Raw genomic sequence first — 19,484 nt, 5'->3', positions numbered from 1 at the left:
ACGCGGCGCCCGCGCTTTGTCTCCATTCCGGCCCGCCGGAGCCGCCCGCCTGAGGGGCGCCGGGCAAGCGCGGTACTTCCACAGCGAGCAGGCGAGGCGGCCCGGCCCGGCCCGCGAGGAGGGGGCGGCCCGGAGGAGGAAGGGGCCCCCGCGCGGCAGCTCCGTTTTCCCGCCCGCCCCTCAAAGGCATCCTCAGGCGGCGGCTTTGCCTCACCCGCTCGAGCCTCGCGCGCTCCCGCAGGGGAGAGCACTCTGCACGTGCTCAGAGAGCTGCCTCCGGAACGGGCCGAGGGGGGAGGGTTCCTGCCGGCCCCCACCCGCGCGCCTGCCCCCCACTGCTTCCGCCCTGCCCCTCCCAAAGAGGCGTCCCGCGGAGTAGGGGGATGCTGGGACCTCCGCCCTCACCATGGTACAGATGGAGGCGAGTCTCCGGACGGTCATCAGCATTGCCATTCGCGCGACGACCCGCAGCCCGCCGCCGCCGCCATGTTGGCCGCCCGCCGCCCGAGTGAGCGCCGCCGCCGGAGCCGCGGCCGCCGCAGGTGGCGCCACCGAGAAAGCGCTCCGGGCGGCGGAGGCGGCGGCGGAGGCGCGCGCCACGCGCACTCGGCTCCGGCCCGCCCGCGCGGCCCCGGAAGGAGAGTTCCGCCCCTCCTGCGTTCCGCCGCCGCCGCCGCCCCTTTCGAACGCCGGGAGGCTCCGCCCCTTTCTGGGCTCGCCCGGGCGCGAGGAGCGTCTGCGGAGCGGGGCGGAAAAGCGGGGTGGGGGCGCGTCGCTCCCGGGAGGTTTTGCAAGAGGCCCGGGCGGGGGGGGGCTGGGAGCGCCTTTCCCGCCCACCCACCCATTTTTGGGAAGGTCCCTCCGTCCCTCGCGCGGAGGAGCTTTTCTGAAGGTCCCAGCAAACCCCGTGGGTTTTTAAACACCCCGCAGTAGCTAATGCGGGGTTTTTCAACCTTGGCCGCTCTACGATATAGAGACCTCAACTCCCAGAATTCCCTGGCCAGCATGCTGGGCGGTGTATTTAGACAAAATTAAAGTTGCAAGGTTGAGAAACAGTGTTGTAGAGCAGGATTCCTCAACCTTGGCAACTTTGAGACCGGTGGACTTCAACTCCCAGGATTCCCCAGCCAGCATGGCTGGCTGGGGAATTCTGGGAGTTGAAGTCCACCCGTCTTAAAGTTGCCAAGGTTGAGGAACCCTGTGGTAAAGAACTGGGCAGGGTGAACACTGGAGCAACTTTTACCTGGGGCTTCTGGGGAAGCCTTCCAACTACAACCGATGCTCGGGGGCGCTGAGCACTTCGGGGTAATATTCAGCCCACAAACACCCACCCCGCCCCAATCCAGCCATCCCCTTGTATTTATCCAGTTGCTTAGTCTACTGTTCTGACCATGAATATGGGTAGACCTGAATGACCAGTCCTCCCTCCCTGCGTTTAAATGGAGTTTGTGGTATCTTTATGTCCGCTGGGATCAGCAGAGATCAGGGCAACATTTCCTTTCCCATCTCATCACCATTATCCGTTTTCTCATCAGTTTCACAACTCAGCCTCAGGAGAATTCATTCCAGTCCATTTCATCATCCCTCTGTCCGGTGCAGGACCCAGCTTGAGTTCCCTTGGCTGCTTAATGCTGCGTTTCTCAAGCATGGCTGGCTGGGGAATTCTGGGAGTTGAAGTCCAGCCATCTTCAAGTGGCCAGGGCTGAGAGACACCGTGTTATCAGCCTCGCGGGTAATCTGCGTCTGCACAACCTAACCCCTCATCCTCCGTCTCTCTTTGAATCCATCTTGAAGTGAGCTACACCTCACAAAATGCCGTTTAATCAAGTCTGTGAGTCGGAAAAGGTGCTACCAGAAGAGGCTCAAAGTGCTGGGGAATTCTGGGAGTTGAAGTCCACCCATCTTCAAGTGGCCAAGGTTGAGAAACACCGGTTTATGGTCTGCAATGGCATAGCCACGAACAAACATTTTGGCTCAATGCAACAGGACCCCATCTGTGCTAGGGGGTGGGAGGGATAAACATTTTTAAAAGCATGTCTTGACTGCAAGGGCCCCTGAGCCAGTCTCCTTTCCCCCTCTTTCTACAAGAAGCATGTGCCATCTTTTCACCATGAATACTGTATAAGGGATGCTGTTGACGGTAAAAGAGCAACATGATTTGCCTAGGGAAAATACGAGGGGCTTGGGGGGAACCTTGCAAGAGCCACAACCCCCCCCACCCCAATCCATCCACTCCCTTTTGTTTCTCTGCAGCCAGAGAGACCACGCAAGCCAGGGAGAGGAGCCCAATCAAGCCAAGCTGATTAAAGGGTCTGACTGCAATTGGATAACTGGTGCTTGGTCCGGGCAAAACCAGACTATAAGTTCTGAAGAGTTGGGTGTGCGATGCAGCCTTGCTGCTGGAGAGAGGGGAGAGCTGTTGTCTCAGGGCTATGGTTCAGGGGGTGAGCCCAACCGATTGTGAGCGGTAAACCATGGATTAGGGCTTAGCATTAGGTATGAACCAGGGACTACGGTGGGTTGAATAAACCAATGTGTATCCATCTAGATTAAGAAGTTCCTGAGTTTTCTAAGGATGGTTGCCATCCCCGTTTCTCTCCGGGCGTATTTGTGAGAGATTATCACCTGGCTGTCAAAGGGAAAGGTGAGATAAATCCAGAATGTCATCTCAGGAGGGTCCCTCAGCACATAAGCAAACCAGATAAGAACCCCTGAACTCTCTCCTACCTCTGAAGATACAATCTCTTGTAAGGAAATGTCTAGCAAGTCTTATCTCCCTGACCTCCTTCAAACCCCTTCTCCAGACTGTGTCAACAGTCTGTTGTGAAGGAGAAAGATCTGTGTGTATTCTGTCTAATCTGCTTGGGGCACCCGTTCACTTTTAAACTGTTTTTTTTTTCTTTGCTGTCCTCCACACTTGGAAATTCCTCTCAGGACACCTGCAGATAGTTCCCACTTCAAATCTTTCCCAAAGGCCAGCTTTTCCATGAAGCTGTTGACACCAATGTGTTAGTTGGAAAAGGTGCACCAAACTCCTGATTTTTTGCCACCGTAAACTAACACATCTCTCCTCCGACAGTGTCTGCAGAGGCAGGCAGTGTGTGCGCCCCACATCCCCTACCCCAAACAATTTTTTAAACCTTATTTTAACAAAGGAAATGAATTAAAACTCTGTTACCCTCTCTTAAGGTTTTAAAACCTTGGCTCTACCCCGGGCATTGGACAATGGGCCTGTTCTGTAAGGATTGAGAATGACTGTTTGGCTCAGATGTGTTTGTTTTAGTTTTGGTTATTTCTTGTTTACCTGTTTTTAACCTGAAGTTAGCCGTGCAGAGCCGATGTTTCGAATCTTGTTTTGATCTGAGGTTAACTGCAAGTGGGCAACCGTATACCTTGATTAAATCAATAAACAAACATGAAGTTGTACCCTGCTCTGTTGCAAAGTGCCCCCTTCTGCTGTTGTATTTATTTGCAGGAAGGTCTGGAGGGTTCAGCACGTAAATATAATAGTACCTGTAGGCATATGGTACAAATCACGATGGTGTGAAAGTCACAAAATGTGTGTCATAGGATGACAGTGCAAACTCTAGTCTTCCCCATTTGCATTCTGTTGTCAGACACAAGGACTTAAGTCACAGGGTTTGCGTTGTGCCCTCACAATACACACTTTGTCCCTTACCGCTAAGCTTCTTGGCAACTGCCTTAAATGGAAAGTGATTCGTTTCCAAGTATGATTTTCACAAAATTCTCATTAGCAAAATTTAGTGAGATGAAACTGATGGGCCTGAAGGAATTCCAGCAACTGAATGATTTCCCTTTCAGAGCCAACATGCTCCTGTTTCACATTCTGTTGTCTGTGCTTCCTGATATTAATGTTTTAGCTTGGAGCTTAATGACAATTTTCAGTCTTTTAAAATTATATCATATTCAGTAACTCAAAATTGACTAATGATATACTACATAATTGTAGTCTCCATGACATTCTTAATCTTTTCTTTATTCACTTGTATACGCTTGTATCATATTTGTACTTTTATTCCTTTTTTTGCTCTTCTTTTGTGCTTGTTTACATAGCTTCTTTAAAACGTTTAATATATTCTTTTTAAAAGAGAGAAGCAATATGCCCTGGGTAAAATAAAGTGGAGACTTTCTGACTTTCTTCCTGTGATTGGGCAAGGAGACAGCTCTCTTCACCGATAACAAAGAAGCTTACAGTTGACCAGGGTTTCTCAACCTTGGCAACTTTAAGACGGGTGGACTTCAACTCCCAGAATGCTGGCTGGGGAATTCTGGGAGTTGAAGTCCACATGTCTTAAAGTTGCCAAGGTTGAGAAACATTGCAATTGACTGTTTATACAAGCTCTCCTAGATATCAGTCTGGGATCTAACCATCTATCTTGCCAACGCTTGCCACCCTGCAGACACTTACAACATTATCCAGAGTTGGGGTGGGAACATCCAACGTCAAAATGGTGGTCACAACTGCAAAATTAAGCCCCCTCCCCATTTCATATATGTGGACGCTCCTGGTTGGGGAGGTAGATAATGCACCTTTGGGGGAATGGGTGTTTTGTCACTAGGTCATCCCTGGAGAGGTTTGGGAATAGGCAAGTGTTCTGTGGCTGCCATTTGGTTAGTTCATCCCCAGATCCCAAACATGTCCTGCCCCAAACCATTCCCTATTTATTTCCCAACGTAACTATGCCTAAATATGTATAAATGAATTAACCACAGGTAGTCCTCACTTAATGATGACAATAGGGACCAGAAAATTCATTGTTAAGCAGGGAAGTTGTTAAGCGAGTCGCACCCAATTTTACAACCTTTTTTGCAATGGTCATTAAGTGAATGGCCAATAAGCAAATCATGCAGTCATTAAGCAAACCACACAGTTCCCCGTTGATTTTGCTTGCCAGAAGCTGGCTGGGAAGGTTGCAAATGGTGATCACGTGACCCCGGGACACTGAGACCGTCGTAAGTATGAGCTGGTTGCCAAATGCCCAGATTGCGATCACATGACTGCGGGGGTGCTGCGACCGTTGTAAGTGTGAGGACCAGTTGTAAGTCCCTTTCAGCACTTTGTAACTTTGAACAGTCACTAAACAAATGGTTGTTAAGTGAGGACCACCTGTACTGTTGTTTACCCAAATGGAAGACAACCCTGAATTTAAGAACTCCACCCCAGGAAGAAAACCCATGGATGTCCATTACCATATTCTCAGCAAATCTTAACAACCTTCCAACTTTAAAAAATTTGGGAAAAACCTAGCCTGTCTTTTAGCAAATGCAGCATTCTTGCTCCCTCTGCTTTGTTTCCTCTTCTCCCATTACTGGTCCCACTATTTTGAGTTTTAGACTGTAGCTTTCTTGGAGCAGAGACCCAGCCTGGCCTATTCTGAAAGGCACCAGACGTAATGAGACTGGGAGAGAGCATGTGACCATTTGACCTGCTTCCCCAGCTCAGTTAAAGGCCAGAGAACTGAAGGAGTCAGTCCGCCTGAAGTCTGTACACAACAACCCTGGGAGGTAGGTTAGGCGGAGAGACTGGCTAGCATCATGAGTCTTCGTGGGGATTTGAATCTGGAACTCCCTGATCACAGCCCAGCTTATGCAACCACCCAGTATCTCACACCCATTCCCATAGGCACGCAGGCCCCACAGATGCAGAATCACGCACGCCATCCTGGTCTCCGCTGCGCTCCCCCTGAAGTTGTCCTCCAGTTCCTCTAACGCTGCAGGGACCCCCACCCTGCCAGCAGCTGAAGGAAACGCTGGGCAGGGAAGAGGGGCGGGAGAGCAGCAAGGCCGCTAAAGGACAGGTTGAGCGGGGGAGCTGGGGCGGGGCTGAGCACAGGCAGAGGGTGGCCCCAAAGCAGGGGGAGAACCCATCGGCGCAGGAGAGGGTGGGGGGTGTTTGAGGGTGCAGAAAGGGAGGAGGCTGCTTCATCCCCCACCCGGAACTTTCCTTTCAGTTGAGAATGAACTGCTCAGGTCCACAGGCAGCCTTTCCCGGTCCCCGGGTTCAGATTAAGACAAAGCAAAGGTGCTGCCAAAAAAGATTTTGATTTGGAAAGAGGCCATCTGGAAGGAAGGGGAGGGGGCGGGGGCTAGTTCCACGTTTTATAGCTGGCTAGGACGGACACTGGTTCCCGGGGTGCGGTGCGGCTGACCCTAACAGAGGCCCCCTTTCCTTCTCTTCTTTTCCTCCTTCTCCCAGAGCTGTTCATCCCGCCCCCCACCGGGGGGGGGGGGACCTTTCCCTTCCCTCTGAAGTCCGCGTGAGACCCCGGAGGGACAAAGAAACAGGTCGGGGGCTTGCCTTCTCCTTTCTCACCCCTCGTCCCGCGGACTCCTCGCACGGAGGGACGGGTGCGCGTTGGCCACCCGGACCGGACGTCTCAGCCCCACTCGGGGCTGGCTCGACCAACTTCTCTCCCTCCGGATGCGCGGGAGCCTCTTCCCTCTGCGGCAGCGTCTGCGCAACGCCGCAGCCCCCCGAGCGGCCGCCCCCCACCTGCCCGTGCCCCCCGCGCCCGCCCCTTGGCCGAGGACCGCGGAGGCCGCCCCCTTCGGCCGCTGCCCAAGGTGCCCTCCGCGCGGCAGGGAGCAGCGGGGCGGGGGGGGGGGCGGAGGGCAGGAGGCCGGTGGGTCTGCCCCTCCGCTGGAATGCCGGGCCGGGCCGCCTGATTGGCTGAGCGGCGCGGAGTCAGCTTTCACTGAAGCGGATCAAAAGTTTCCCCCGCTCGCTCGGGCAGAGCCTTTGGGGAAGGGGTGGCGCTGCCCGGCCGGGCTCCTGCGGACATGCCGCTCCCCTGACCATGCCAGGCCGGGCGCTTGCGGGGACCGCCGAGGGAAAGCGAGACGCGCCCGCGCCTCCTGCCGGGGCTGCCCCGACCTCCCCGCCTGCGCTCAGCCCCAGCGGGGGCCCCGCGGGTCTCTTCCCCTGGCATGCGCGACCGGCCTCGCACGACTATGTCCCAGTACTCCACGAATTTCCTCTTGGTTCCCATCCCGGAATATCCCCTCCTGGAGTGCGCGCCCAACAAAATCATCAAGCTGGTGGTCCTGGGGGGCAGCGGCGTGGGAAAGACCGGTGAGTACTCAGGGACCCCTCCCGAAGGTGTGCGCTTTCCTCCGCCCCATCTCTCTCTTCTTCCGACCGGCTGTGCTCTCCAGCCGGTTCCCTGTTAATGCTTGAAAGAAATAACGATGCCGGGGCTTGGCGTGTTTGGGGGACAGCAGAGTTAAGGAGGTGTCTCCGGGGATGCGGTGCAAGACGCGAGGTCTTGGGGCGGGGGAAGCGGGAGAAAGTTCAGGGTGAGCAGGCCAGAACTGGGCGTTTCGGAGGAGGCTCTGCTGGGCTTCCCTGGACGCTGACGGGGGCGGGTTGGCCGGCGAGAAGGTCGCCAGCGGTGGACAGTCATCCGTGAAGGAGACACAGCGTCCTGCTGCTTGTTTGACCTCCGTCGGGAGCGGCAAGGCAGGGCTGGCTGTAAGTCGGGTGGTGGTGAGACCTAAGCGACCCTTCTCATAAGGGGTGGGAGAGAAATTTGGTTAGCACGCAAACCGTCTAATTTTGCCTTTTATTTGCTTTACGTGCCAGCTTGTCCGTCACCTTCAGTCACAAGAGTAATTCTAGACAGCCTACATATTAAGGTTAAAAAAAGCAAACAGAATTAACAGAAACAACCCCCCCCCCAAATTCAAAGAATACATACTGTGCCTTTTTTTTTTAACCCTACACACGTTGAACCTTGGTTATTTTTAAAAAATCGGATGTGGTTTCGACGCAGCTCCTAACAATAGGAATAAAAGTGTATTAGAGAAAGTCTGTACAAAAGTCCACCCATTCATGAAAATAATGCCTGAAATGCTTTCCTTTTTAGAGAAAACACTCTGCCAGCATTCCGCATAAAAGCAGCAGTGGTTCTTGCTTGGGGAAACAGGCACCAAGCACACTTCTGAAAAGAAACTCTCCCTTGACATATTTGTAAACGGGAGGCAACTGAAATGGGGCAGATTGCCCCAGCCCCTTTTCCCCAAGTGAGTGAAGGAGGATCTGTCGGAGTAGGTGAGACGGTCTGCTCTGACTGGCAGGCACAGTGACTTAGGATACCTCCAAGCAGGAGTTTGGCACCACTGCTAGACTAGCAGAACATCCTCTGGGCTTCCACATACTGACTACCATTGTGGGGCTGAGATGCTTAGCTTCTGGCCCAGCTGCATCAGCAGAAATGGCAAAAAGTTCACTTTTTGGAAGGTGGCAGTCAGGCCCTATTATATTGGTGGGTGAGCCTCTGTCCCAGATTCTGGGTTCGTCCCCCCACCCCCAGCATCCCTCCGCTCTCTGGAGCATCCGTCTTTCCTTGAGCAGGAAGACAGATGGGCCTGGGGCATGTGCTGAATCTTCCAGCCTGCACAGTGACGGCCAGGTTTTTTAGAAAGCATCAAAAACAGCATGGGAAGAGCATTGTTTATTTTCTGTTTTACTCCTTTAATTGATCGGTTGAAAGGCAATCTAGAGCAGTGTTTTCCAACCTCAGCAACGTTTAGATGGGTGGGCTTCAACTCCCAGAATTCCCAAGTAGGCTGGGGAATACTGGGAGTTGAAGTCCACCCATCTGAATGTTGCTGAGGTTGGAAACACTGATCAATAGGGTTCAGATTGTTCCAGATCAGTTACAGTGAGGCCCCTTGCAAGTCTGCCTTAAGCTATTTTCCAGGGTTGAAATAATGGCAGTGTGGAAGAATCTTTGAAACATGAAACTTACTCCCATTTTCTGCCACTTGATCCTGTGTACTACAAAATTCAGCCTGAGTCTTTCCACGGGCAATGCTTTTGCTGCCACAACACCAATGTGTGGTTTATTTACTGGTTTATTTGTTAGACTTATCTCCCACCTTTGTTCTAGAAGCTCCAAGGAGATGTAAATAGTGCTCCCTCCTCCCATTTTCCCCACAACAACCCTGTGAGGTAGGCTGGGCTGAGAGAGAGAGTGTTACTGATCTAAAGGGGCTCCTGTGGCCCCGGTGCCAGTCCAACCCTGAACCACTACATCACACTGGCTCCTCTTTGAGGATGCCAAGTGAGAATCAGCAACCAATATTTGGGGGCAACCCCTGAACCAAGAACCCAGCCTGGCCTCTTGAGAGCACTCTGGGTGGATGACCAAGTGGGGAAAGAGATCCATGCATGTAAAAATCTTCCATGTTAACTGGTGAGCTCTTTTGCACGAGTCTTTGTCAGAAGTAGGTCTGGTGGCACCCAGGGCTCCAGGTCCCAAGCTGTGGGTGGGCTTCCAGAGCAAGTTAAGATACTCTGGGGAGGGCCATGGGCAGATCTGAGGAAGTGATCTGCTGCTTAAGGAAGACAAGTGACTGGTGACAGTTAGCAATGCCCTGCAGGCAGCCAAAGGAGAACTGCTTAGACAAGGTCCTCCAAACCATTCCTCTGAGCAGCTGGTGGGCGCCAGTAGGAGTTGTGGAAGAGCTTTCTCAAAATCCACGGATTGTCTCATGAAGTGGACCAATATCACCTGCAAGGTTGCTCATTGTGAAGAATTCTGGATTGTGTCCCGGGACCTTAGGAGGAAGGGCACTTGAATATCTTTGACCAAGAGGACAGAGATGCCCACGATGTGCTCCTTCAGACGAACAAATATGAATATGGAAATGACTATCATTTTAAAAGACACGCAGGATTTCTGGGCAGTGTGGGGAAGAGGGTGACCGAATGAGTTGTGAGACGGCTGCACCATCTAATCTCCAGGCACTGCTACCCATAGAGGAGGCACTGTCTTGGCCTTGTTCTGCTCCCCTGTCTTAGTCTTCCTCTGAAGACGGGTTCTGGACTGGACAGCCTTCAAAGCCCTCTTTAAAACAGGGCACCCGGCTCTCTCACCAACTCTCTCACCAGCTGGCCAGGATTTACCTTCACCCAAAACCATATCCAAGGCTTCTACGTTGGAGGAAGCCAGTTGGTTTTCAGTGTTGCTAGTCCCTATGACTGGTCATCTTGCCAGGGCCTCTTGAACACTTTGGGAACATAATCTGGGGGGAAACAAAACCCAGCCACCACGATGGCACTGCGATAAATCTTATTAAATGTAGCTCATGCCTTCATATTTACCAAGGAGGGCGTGCATGCGTGTTTATGAAGGAATGTGGCAAAGAAAAGTGACAATGTCAAGGCCACAGGTCCTTTCCATGTGCTCTGATTTTTAACTGCTACACTCCCTTTTCAGAGACTGTTTTCCCAGCCAGAGTTTACAGATCACAGAGTGATATCAGAGTCTGGCAGAGATCGAAACCAGCGTGTCTCAACTGTGGCAACCCTAAGATGGGTGAACTTCAACTCCCAGAATTCCCTAGCCAGCATGTTGAGAAAAGATCCCAACTGGGAGCAGCTGTGTGGGAAAATCAGTGGGGAGCGTGAGGGTTAACCGCCTCCTTCTTCCTGCCTTACTCTTCCCAGGGAATGTCACCATCCTTCACACAAGCAAAGTGAAGGGAACATCATGTTTCTGAAGCATCGCACACTTGGATCATCACACGTAGACTCAGATGATTTCACATCCACCCACCCACACAAAAGTTGTATGAAACTGGAACTCAGGGCTGGTCTGTTTCTGGCTTGCCTTTAGCTTGAAAGGCCGTGTGTTGTTCTCATGTGACCCATTTCCTCAAAGGAATAAGCTGGGCTAAAAAAAAACCCTGCTGGAAGAAATTCCACTTAGTCGGAGGAAGGTGACACAGTGGCGAAGGGTCAGCCTTTCCCAGCCTCCCTGGTGAAAGAATGTGAGAAAGCCGGACAAAAATAAATAAAATGGGAGCCTTTTCAAAGTGTGAAAACACAACAGAAAATTTATAGCAAAAAGGTCTCCTTGCCTAACCTTCAATAACGTCTAATGCCCCTGACTGGGGACACTTCATCATTTGGGTCTGCTGGGTTCCCTGCGGCTTCCAGCGAGAGAGGCGTAGCTGAGATCTGAAAGGCATCTTCTTTGAAAGCCTTTGGCAAAGTGTGATTCAAGTTATGAATTGTGTTCCTTAACCCGAGAGAAGCTCCAGGCAGTGATGAAATGTTGGGGAGATCCCCAGTGTGATGAGAAGAGATGCTGATGGAGGAGAAGGAGGAAGAGGAGGAGGAGGAGGAGGAGGAGGAAGAGGAGAAGGAGAAGGAGAAGGAGAAGGAGAAGGAGAAGGAGAAGGAGAAGGAGAAGGAGAAGGAGAAGGAGAACTTGATTTGGTGAAAGACTAGCATATGCTGTAGTACAATAAGACAAAATGGAAGGAGGAGGAGGAGGAGGAGGAGGAGGAGGAATAACTTGATTTGATTAAAGAGTAGCATATAGCACAATAAAATAAAATTTGACTAAAATCTATAAAACTAAGCCAGATGACTAAGCCTTTAATCCTATAAAAGCCTATTAACTGATAAAAATGAGCAGAACCTACTAAACTAAATGGCAAGACTACAAGACAGAACCTACAAAACCTTTTTAACAACAAAAGGGGTCACTTTTTCTAGTATATTGCGACTCACATTTATACTATAATACCATAAAATATAGTGTACAATTTGTAAAATCTACTCAGATGGTATCTAATAAACATCAGTACAAAATACAGATTTTATACTCTTGCAATTAGTCAAGCAGTTATTCCCTTTTGCGATTCCTGTGACTTAATTTCCTTCAGATCTACCACGTAGCAGCATATACTGTCTTAAAAAAAAAGTCTAAAAAATGTTATCTGGGCCGGATATAATGTCTCTAGGTCTTCTGTAACAGTGATCAGAAAGTACACAGTTCTGCAATTGCTGCGTTAAAACCCGAAGTTCCTAGCCCTCAGGATAGTTGAGTTATATTTTATGCAATGTGATTGCAGCAATCTTTTATAGTTTAAACTTGTCTCAGGGGGAGGGGGGAGGATGTCAAAAAAGTCAAGATGGACAGCAGCGATCACACGATCCCTTCCAGTTTTATGTCATTTTGCCATTTTTTCAGAGTGGGTTTTAAAGCTGCGTTTTCAAGCTTTTTGCACTGCAAGTCCCACTAAACAATCCCTTTATCAAGGATCGTCTAAAGTTGATTGATTGACTGATTGATTGTGCCATCAGGTTGTTTTTATTGATTTATTTATATATATCTCAAATTTGTCACCGCCCATCTCGGTAGAAAACGACTCTGGGCGGTTTACAGACAAGAGAAATATTAATTAAAAATACAATATAACAATTAGTCCTAAATAAATAATAAATATCTTCCAAGAAGTGATGGTAGCTAGAAATTATTAGGCTCAGGGAGCATCATCAGGGCCCCAGACACCCCCAGGGTTGGTTAAATCTCTTCTTGCCCCACACAAGCTGGCAGAACCAGGTCTTTAGTCCTTTCCGGAAAGCCGGGAGGGTAGGGGCCCACTGCATCTCTGGGGGGAGAATATTCCAGAGGGCGGGGGCAACGGCGGAGAAGGCTCTCCTCCTGGGCCCCACCAGCCAACATTCTCTTGCTGACGGGGTCCGCAGTGTGCCTTTTCTGTCTGACTGGGTGGGACAGGTCAATGGGATGGGGTGAGATGGTCCCTCAGGTAACCTGGTCCCATGCCATGTACGGCTTTAAAGGTGACAACCAACACCTTGAATTGGACCCGGAAGCAAACTGGCACCCAGTGTAGTTCCTGCAGCAAAGGTGTTATGTGTGCCATCCTTCGGGCATCCAAGATTGTCCACATATCCGCATTTTGAACCAGCTGTAGCTTCCAGATACTCTTCAAGGGTAGCCCCATGTAGAGTGCATTGCAGTAGTCTAAACAAGAGATGATGTCAAGTCTTAGCGACCACAAAAGTAGACTTTCTCTGTGATGATCTGCCCCTAGCCTGGTCCTTCAGCTCTTCCAATGATGCACCTATCGCTGCTGTAACTGAGTCCCTCCATCTCACTGCTGGTCATCCTCTTCTCTTTCCTTCCATCTTTCCCAGCATTAGAGCCTTTCAAGAATTTGCTTTTTTGGTAAAAGACATATATAGGTTTGCAGGCATTCTATTATACTGTATTTATCAGTTATGGTAAGAATTAAGGATGTAAAAATTGTCGTCATACTCTTGGCCATAACGTTTCACTGCTGTATCTGTAAAGTGATGCAGGAGAACTTACTAACTAACCAAGAGAGACAATTTAGCGGTGAAGGTGCTGGCCTAGGAACCAGGAGACGGTGAGTTCTAGTCCTCCCTTAGGCACAGAAGCTGGCTGGATGAGTGGGGCCAGTGTCTCTCTCAGCCCAACCCACCTCACAGGATTGTTGTTGTGGGGAAAATAAGAGGAGGAAGGAGTATTATCAATGTTTGCCACCTTGGGTTGACCAAAATATAGGTGGGATAAAAATCTAATCATAATAATACCTGTAGCTGAAGCAGCGTTTGCCACTGTAAGGAGTCTTCCCCGAACCCCAAACCAGAAAATGCATCCTATTAATGAGAGAGTGCAAGAGATGAAGAAAGAGCACAGAAAGCTTATGTTGTTTATTTTGGACCCCAATCCAAAGCTCTCACCACTCCTGGACTCCAGAACAATCTTTGCCAAGATACTGTGTGTACCTGATGGAAGAGGACAACTCTGTCCATGGTCTCCAATTTTTTCCCTTTTGTGGGCTGTTCCCTGATTTTGGGAGTGGAGATATGTCCCCTCTATATATTGCTAGCCCCAGATGTCCCCCTACATGAGAAATGCTGCTTTTAAATGACTCTTTCAAGGTTTTTGAGGACCATTTTATACATATTTTCTTTGAATAGGGGATTGCTTTGAAAATACAAGGTGTGGCATCCTTGGTGCTCTCTGAGCTTGGTGGTTTTCTTGCAGACGTTTCATTACCCAAATAGGTAACACCATTTGTGCAAGGGAGTTTGGAGTTCACTACCCCATGAGCAATGATGATGTTACCTAGTTGGGCAATGAAACGTCTGCAAGAAAACCACCAAGCTCAGAGAACGCCAAGGACTCCACAGTTCAACCCTGAGCTACAGAGATTCTCTTCTATTGAATACAATGTGTGTGTTGTATTACAACTCAGATTTGCAGGAATGTGTATTGTATAGTGTGCCAATCTTGTTAACTATATGCTGGCTGGTATGCCATGGTTTCAGGGGTGTTGCGGGGCATGTAAAAAAAAAGTCAAGATGGTCACCACAATGGCGTGGCTGAAGCAATGCACGTAAAAATGGGTGGAGCTTCAATTGCACCATCATGGCCACCATTTTTACTTTTTTGACACACCTTGATGACTTCCCTGCAAGGCTGGCTCCTGCTTGATGTATGAAAGAGCCCTAACTAATCCTAATCAAGTTTTTCTTTTCAAATTTGCCATGGATGGTTTAAGAGAGTGTTTCTCAACCTTGGCAACTTGAAGATGTGTGGACTTCAACTCCCAGAATTCCCCAGCCAGCATGGCTGGCTGGGGAATTCTGGGAGTTGAAGTCCACACACATTAAAGTTGCCAAGGTTGAGAAACACTAGTGTAAGAACAAGAATCTTAACACCACGCTTATCCACTGCATTTGTGGAATGGTGAGACACTCAGCTGAGTCAGCCAGCAGGATCCCATCACAACCCTCCTTAATAATGAAATTCATGGGCTAACGGGACAGAAGGGGCACGTTTAAGTGCCCCCTTTACCCGCCATGGCGATTTCTGGCTCTGCTTAAAAGGCCGTGTCTTTTCCCTTGTCTTGCAGCTCTCATTGTACGCTTTCTCACCAAGAGATTTATTGGAGACTACGAAGCCAATACCGGTACGTCTCATTCCTGTCTTGCCGATTCTGATGGGAACAAACGGCGCTGTGTCTGCCTGGCTCCGGAGGGCTGGAAGGGCGAGTGGGCGGAGGGGTGGGCAGCTCGCAGAGCCCGCGAAGAGAAACGGAGCGAGTCAAGGGGCACGTGGGGGGTCCCTTTCTAGAGATCCAGAAACTGCACCTTTTCAAATCATGGCTTCTAGCAATGGCGGTAATAAATCAAAGCTGGGCTATTTACAGTCTTTCCCCTCTCCTGGGGAGGGGAGGTGTTTTTTTAAGCCAGCGTTGTCTCCATTGTGAGGGAGCAGAGAGATGACCTTCCCTAACACAGTTTTAATTAAAAAAAAAAGGATCAAACGATCCTTGCATGCATCGACTGAACAAACAGGGGCCACCTCTGTTCTGCTTTTCTCTTCTGCCAAATAATGGAACCAAATGCCCTGTTCAAAAGAGCAGCTTCAGGCAGAGGCTTCTGTCTGCTTCTAGTGCTATGAAAAAGGGGGAGTCTGAGTTTTAAGGGAGGGGGGTTGTTGTCTGAATTGCCCACGCCCAACCTGTGTGTTCCTGTCCAGTTAAACAACAGCTCAGTCCTCTTAAAATAGAATATAAAGCTTCCCTAGCAGTAAGACAATTGCTTGTGAATGCTTGCAAATTCGACATAAGAATGAAGGTCAGTAAAACTGTTCAGAGTTGGAAAATAATGCAGGAATGCACCGCTCAGAAACGATTTGGAAGAAGGGTTTTGCAGCTCGCACAAGCACAGCACGTCTCTGCTGTACCTGGAAGAAGCCCTGTCCTGTTTCAGCCACGGTTACTTTAATGAATTGAGTTCTTTAAAGTAGCGCTCACTTTTTTCAGGTGCCAACAAGCCTGAAAAAAGACATGGCTGCTTTAATGGGCAGGCCTGCTGCACCGCCTGAATAAATAATTGGGCTCTTCCAGAGCAAGAGATGTTTCGGTTGCAAAAGTCAACAGGTGAAGCTTTTCAGAGCGACCAGATCCCCTGAAAATTACAAGCAGCCTGTTCTCAAGGGAACAGGAGCCGGGAAAGAAAGGGGCGACTTCAGCCTGAAGAAATGTAGTCTCCTTACAAAGCCAGATGTTTGGGGGTAACTTGACCGCATAACTGCAAATGCTAGAGAGGGCAGCTTTGATCATCTGTTGGAACCGTTGTAATAAAAAGTCTTCTGGCACCCTAAAAACCCTCTCTTTTGCAGAATAATGTTCATGGCTAGAGCGTGTCAGGAGCATTAGCAGTTTTTAATGTGTTAATTTTAATTAGGGCTACCATATCTATGCTGCAGAAACCTAAATGACCACTGGATGGCAGCCAAAAGTTAGAGTTTTATGTCCATTTAATGCAGTGTTTCTCAACCTTGGCAGCTTGAGGATGGGTGGACTTCAACTCCCAGAATTCCCCAGCCAGCCAGCCTGGCTGGGGAATTCTGGGAGTTGAAGTCCACCCATCCTCAAGCTGCCAAGGTTGAGAAACACTGATCCAATGGTTGCCCAGATTTTTGCAGCCCAGATACGGTGGCCTTCTGCATTTGTTCATGAAAATAATGTAGAAGAGAACAACATATTGGTTTACCAACACTCTGTAGACTGGAGTCCCTGGAGTTCTCCGAGCTTGGTTGTTTTCTTGCAAACATTTCATTACCCGGCTAGGTAACATCTTCAGTGCTAGCAACCCCATCCCATTCTAGCACTGAAGATGCGACCTAGCCGGGTACCGAAACGTTTGCAAGAAAACAGCCAAGCTCCAGGGACTCCACAGTTCATCCCTGAGCTACACCCATTCTCTTCTCTTGGTACTATGTAGAGTCAGGAAAACTGCTATTAAAATGCAGATCTGACAAATCAAGCAGGGCAGCTCCATGGAAATAAGGCAGCAGTGGAATGGATGGAGCGGCAAACGGGAGGAATTGCTCCTTGTTTTAAGTGAATTTATGAACTGCTTCAGTCAAAGCAACTCCAGAGCAATGGCTGCAGCCAATCAAATAGTAACAATAAATTACAATAGGATCTTGTTCCTTTTTTGCCTGTCACAAGGGTTGACATCTCGAATGCCAAAAGGGTTTGCCTGCCCGGAATGCCATGATATCCTTGTGATTATGATGGGGGGACATAAATTTGCAGTGGTAACTGTCAGCCGTTGATTGATAACCCTAACCTGAACCTTCACCCTAACCCATTGGGCGGGCACAAAAGGGACAAGAGCCCTGCAATAAAACATAATGAAAGATAAAAACAATATATCCTTATGGTTTCAAAATTGCAACTGAGATACCATTCCTGGCACTGGGAGCTCAACAGCACTCAAGTCCCAAAGGCCTTCTGGAACAACCAAGTTTTTACGAGTCTCCAAAAGGCCAGAAGAGATGGTCCTGCCCTTGCTGTTCTAGAAGAAGGGACCCCCCTCAGAGAACACCAGCTTTGGGGTCCCTTCCCATTTCAATAGGTGGGGTGCTTCAGCACTCATCCTCTGGGCTGAAATTGATGTATGAGCTCATCCCTGGTCCAAGTCGATTGGTCTGATGCAGAAGAGAATACGGTAGGCATCTTGAACCACGTTGCAGCAGGCCCAATTTATTTTAGGACTGCCTGCCTCATTGTGCCTGTTGAAGTTTCCGCTTTTAGCAACTATTAAGGGTGTAGAAGTCCTGCTCTGTTTTTCATCTGTCTCCTTGAGTTGGCAGATATTTACATTGGGAGAAAGAGGGGCTGGGTGAATGCATAACAATAAATGATGTTATGAATTGGTATCTGCTGCGGGCCTATCTCTGATATGGTAGAATAGCCTCTGGTCCACGTAGCCCAATGCAGCTGTAGATATATTAGCTTCAGAGTTTCAGTTCATTAATGTAATGTGTGCAGCATTTCTGTATTGCCCCTGTCAGATGACTCTGGCTGGTATACGGCCATCAACAGTGTCATAAAAAGACTGCCCAATATCTCTCCCACCTACCCCCTAGAACAACCAACTCCATCAGCTAGGTGTCAAAACGTCAAAGGCCCGTTACAAAAAGAAAACTTCTTATAGAGTCGGGGGAATTGACCCTCGGTAGGGATCTGTTGCTCGTGGATCTTATTTTCATTGCAGCAGGCAGAAATTCACTCTGTGAAGATCCCCTTTATTGGAGATGCAGGGAAGGAACAGGTTGGCCAACTGAGTGCCAGTCTGTCTTGTGGGAATCCAGGCCTACCAGTTTTGCAGCCTTTAATCAAGAAGAGAGACCCTGTTACCTCCAGTTCATATAAAAATCAGCTGGTAATACCAGCTCTCTGTTTTGTTTTGGGTTTTTTTTTTTTACTGAGCAGAAGGCATTTCTGTATTTCTTTTCTACCACCTTTGCCCGTAGACCTAGCAAAGTGCCAACAGCCTGATTGGCTGCACATGTACGTCATTGGGATTTCTTTCTTGCAAAGTATGCACCAGATGGGACTTTAAAAATTCAGGAGGAATTGGACCTGCAACCTACTTTTCAAGCTAGAATAAGCACACTGTAGAAACCAGGTGACCATCTCCAGTTGTGGGGAAATGGTTCACCCACCGCTGCAGGAGGGTTGGGTCAAAAGTTTTGACTCTCTGGAAATATCCGGACAGCTCCCTTCAGTGCACCAGAGAAAAGGGAATTAGATTGCTGTCTCCTCCATTTCAAAGGCCATTTCTCTTGTCTGTGCATTTATTCTCCTGTTGTGATCGGGAAGGACCACTGAGTAATGGCAGAAGTCAACCTTTGAAGAGAGAAGGTCCCAGGCCTTGGTATCTTGGCTGGGAAGTGTCTGTGCCTCTAACTCTGGGTGGTGCTTACACTTACTGTAGATGAGCAACATGGAACCAGAGCTTGATCTGGTATAACATGGCTTCCTGTTTTCCTGGCAAGGGGCCATTATCCAGCAGACTCTTCTTCCATCAACAGTGGCAGTGAATAGGAATAGTTCTGCCCTGATGTGTGCAAAGAAGGGGGCACGGCGCCAGCCACGTGGTCACAACCGCCGTCTTGACTTCTTTTGCCCCACTCTTGAAGATGACCCTTCATCTAGAAGGCACTGGAGGTGGACCTGTGCAGGCGAGATATCCAATCCGTGTGACAACAGGACACACCGAACAGGGCCCCCACCTTATTTTCCATCACCCCCATTGCTATTATGGCACTTCTGGGGGACAATTGAAGCATCTGGATGCTGTCAGTTTTCAAAGCTGCATCAGTCTCCTCTTTTTGGATAGTTAGCAGAGCTACACTTTTGGCTGGTGATGTGTCCTACACAGAGTGGCTCTTGTGCGATGCTCTTTATCATGAGTATTTCTGGAACAGCCACGTGACTCATAATGGAAACTCAGCTCCAGAGAATTGGATCCCTGTAAACGTTTTGGTAAGTTTGTTCCCGCTCCTGGCCACCCAGCTGAGCAGAGATTTTTGAACAAACCACGATAGAGGCAGTTTGCCACAATCCAGTTTTCCAAATACTTCAGTAAGTTTTTAAGGACTTCCGTTTAGATGAAGAGCACAGCCCAAAGACCAAATAGGTCAGAGAAATGCACAGGGTATCATATGTCTGGAGAGGATCACTAAATCAGAATGGAAGCTTATTTTTAAAGCCGTTGGATGAAAGTCTCCATCGGCTTATTTAATATTTCATAACAGCATCTAAAAGTCTCTAAAAACCTTTTGCCCAGTTTCACTTTCTGAAATGTA

At 49.2% G+C, this 19,484-nt stretch overlaps 2 protein-coding genes across 5 annotated transcripts in view; one reads left to right on the top strand and one right to left on the bottom strand.

Moving 5' to 3' along the window:
* The window catches only part of LOC103061707 (ubiquitin carboxyl-terminal hydrolase 12-like), a 44,057-nt gene extending 43,427 nt beyond the window's left edge, over positions 1-630 (bottom strand). The window contains exon 1 of one of the 4 annotated variants that reach the window (XM_088129168.1): positions 406-630. In XM_088129168.1, coding sequence (XP_087985294.1) covers positions 406-453 — 48 coding nt within the window. In that variant the 5' untranslated portion in view covers positions 454-630. The remainder of the gene's footprint in view (positions 1-405) is intronic. The other 3 variants (XM_088129169.1, XM_088129170.1, XM_088129171.1) reach the window with 3 other exon arrangements.
* Positions 631-5,781: 5,151 nt separating this feature from the next.
* LOC103053074 (ras-like protein family member 11A-like) overlaps positions 5,782-19,484 on the top strand; it is a 23,927-nt gene continuing 10,224 nt past the window's right edge. Inside the window, exons 1-2 of the mRNA XM_088129209.1 lie at positions 5,782-7,093; positions 14,728-14,784. Of these exons, the coding sequence (XP_087985335.1) occupies positions 6,949-7,093; positions 14,728-14,784 (202 nt within the window). The 5' untranslated portion in view covers positions 5,782-6,948. The remainder of the gene's footprint in view (positions 7,094-14,727; positions 14,785-19,484) is intronic.

Source organism: Python bivittatus, unplaced genomic scaffold (assembly GCF_059951505.1).
Source record: "Python bivittatus isolate LINGU-HERP-01145 unplaced genomic scaffold, Pbiv_v1 ctg000790_np1212, whole genome shotgun sequence".
In the NCBI taxonomy this organism is placed as follows: Eukaryota; Metazoa; Chordata; class Lepidosauria; order Squamata; family Pythonidae; genus Python; species Python bivittatus.
This window is presented reverse-complemented; position numbering and strand designations above follow the sequence as displayed.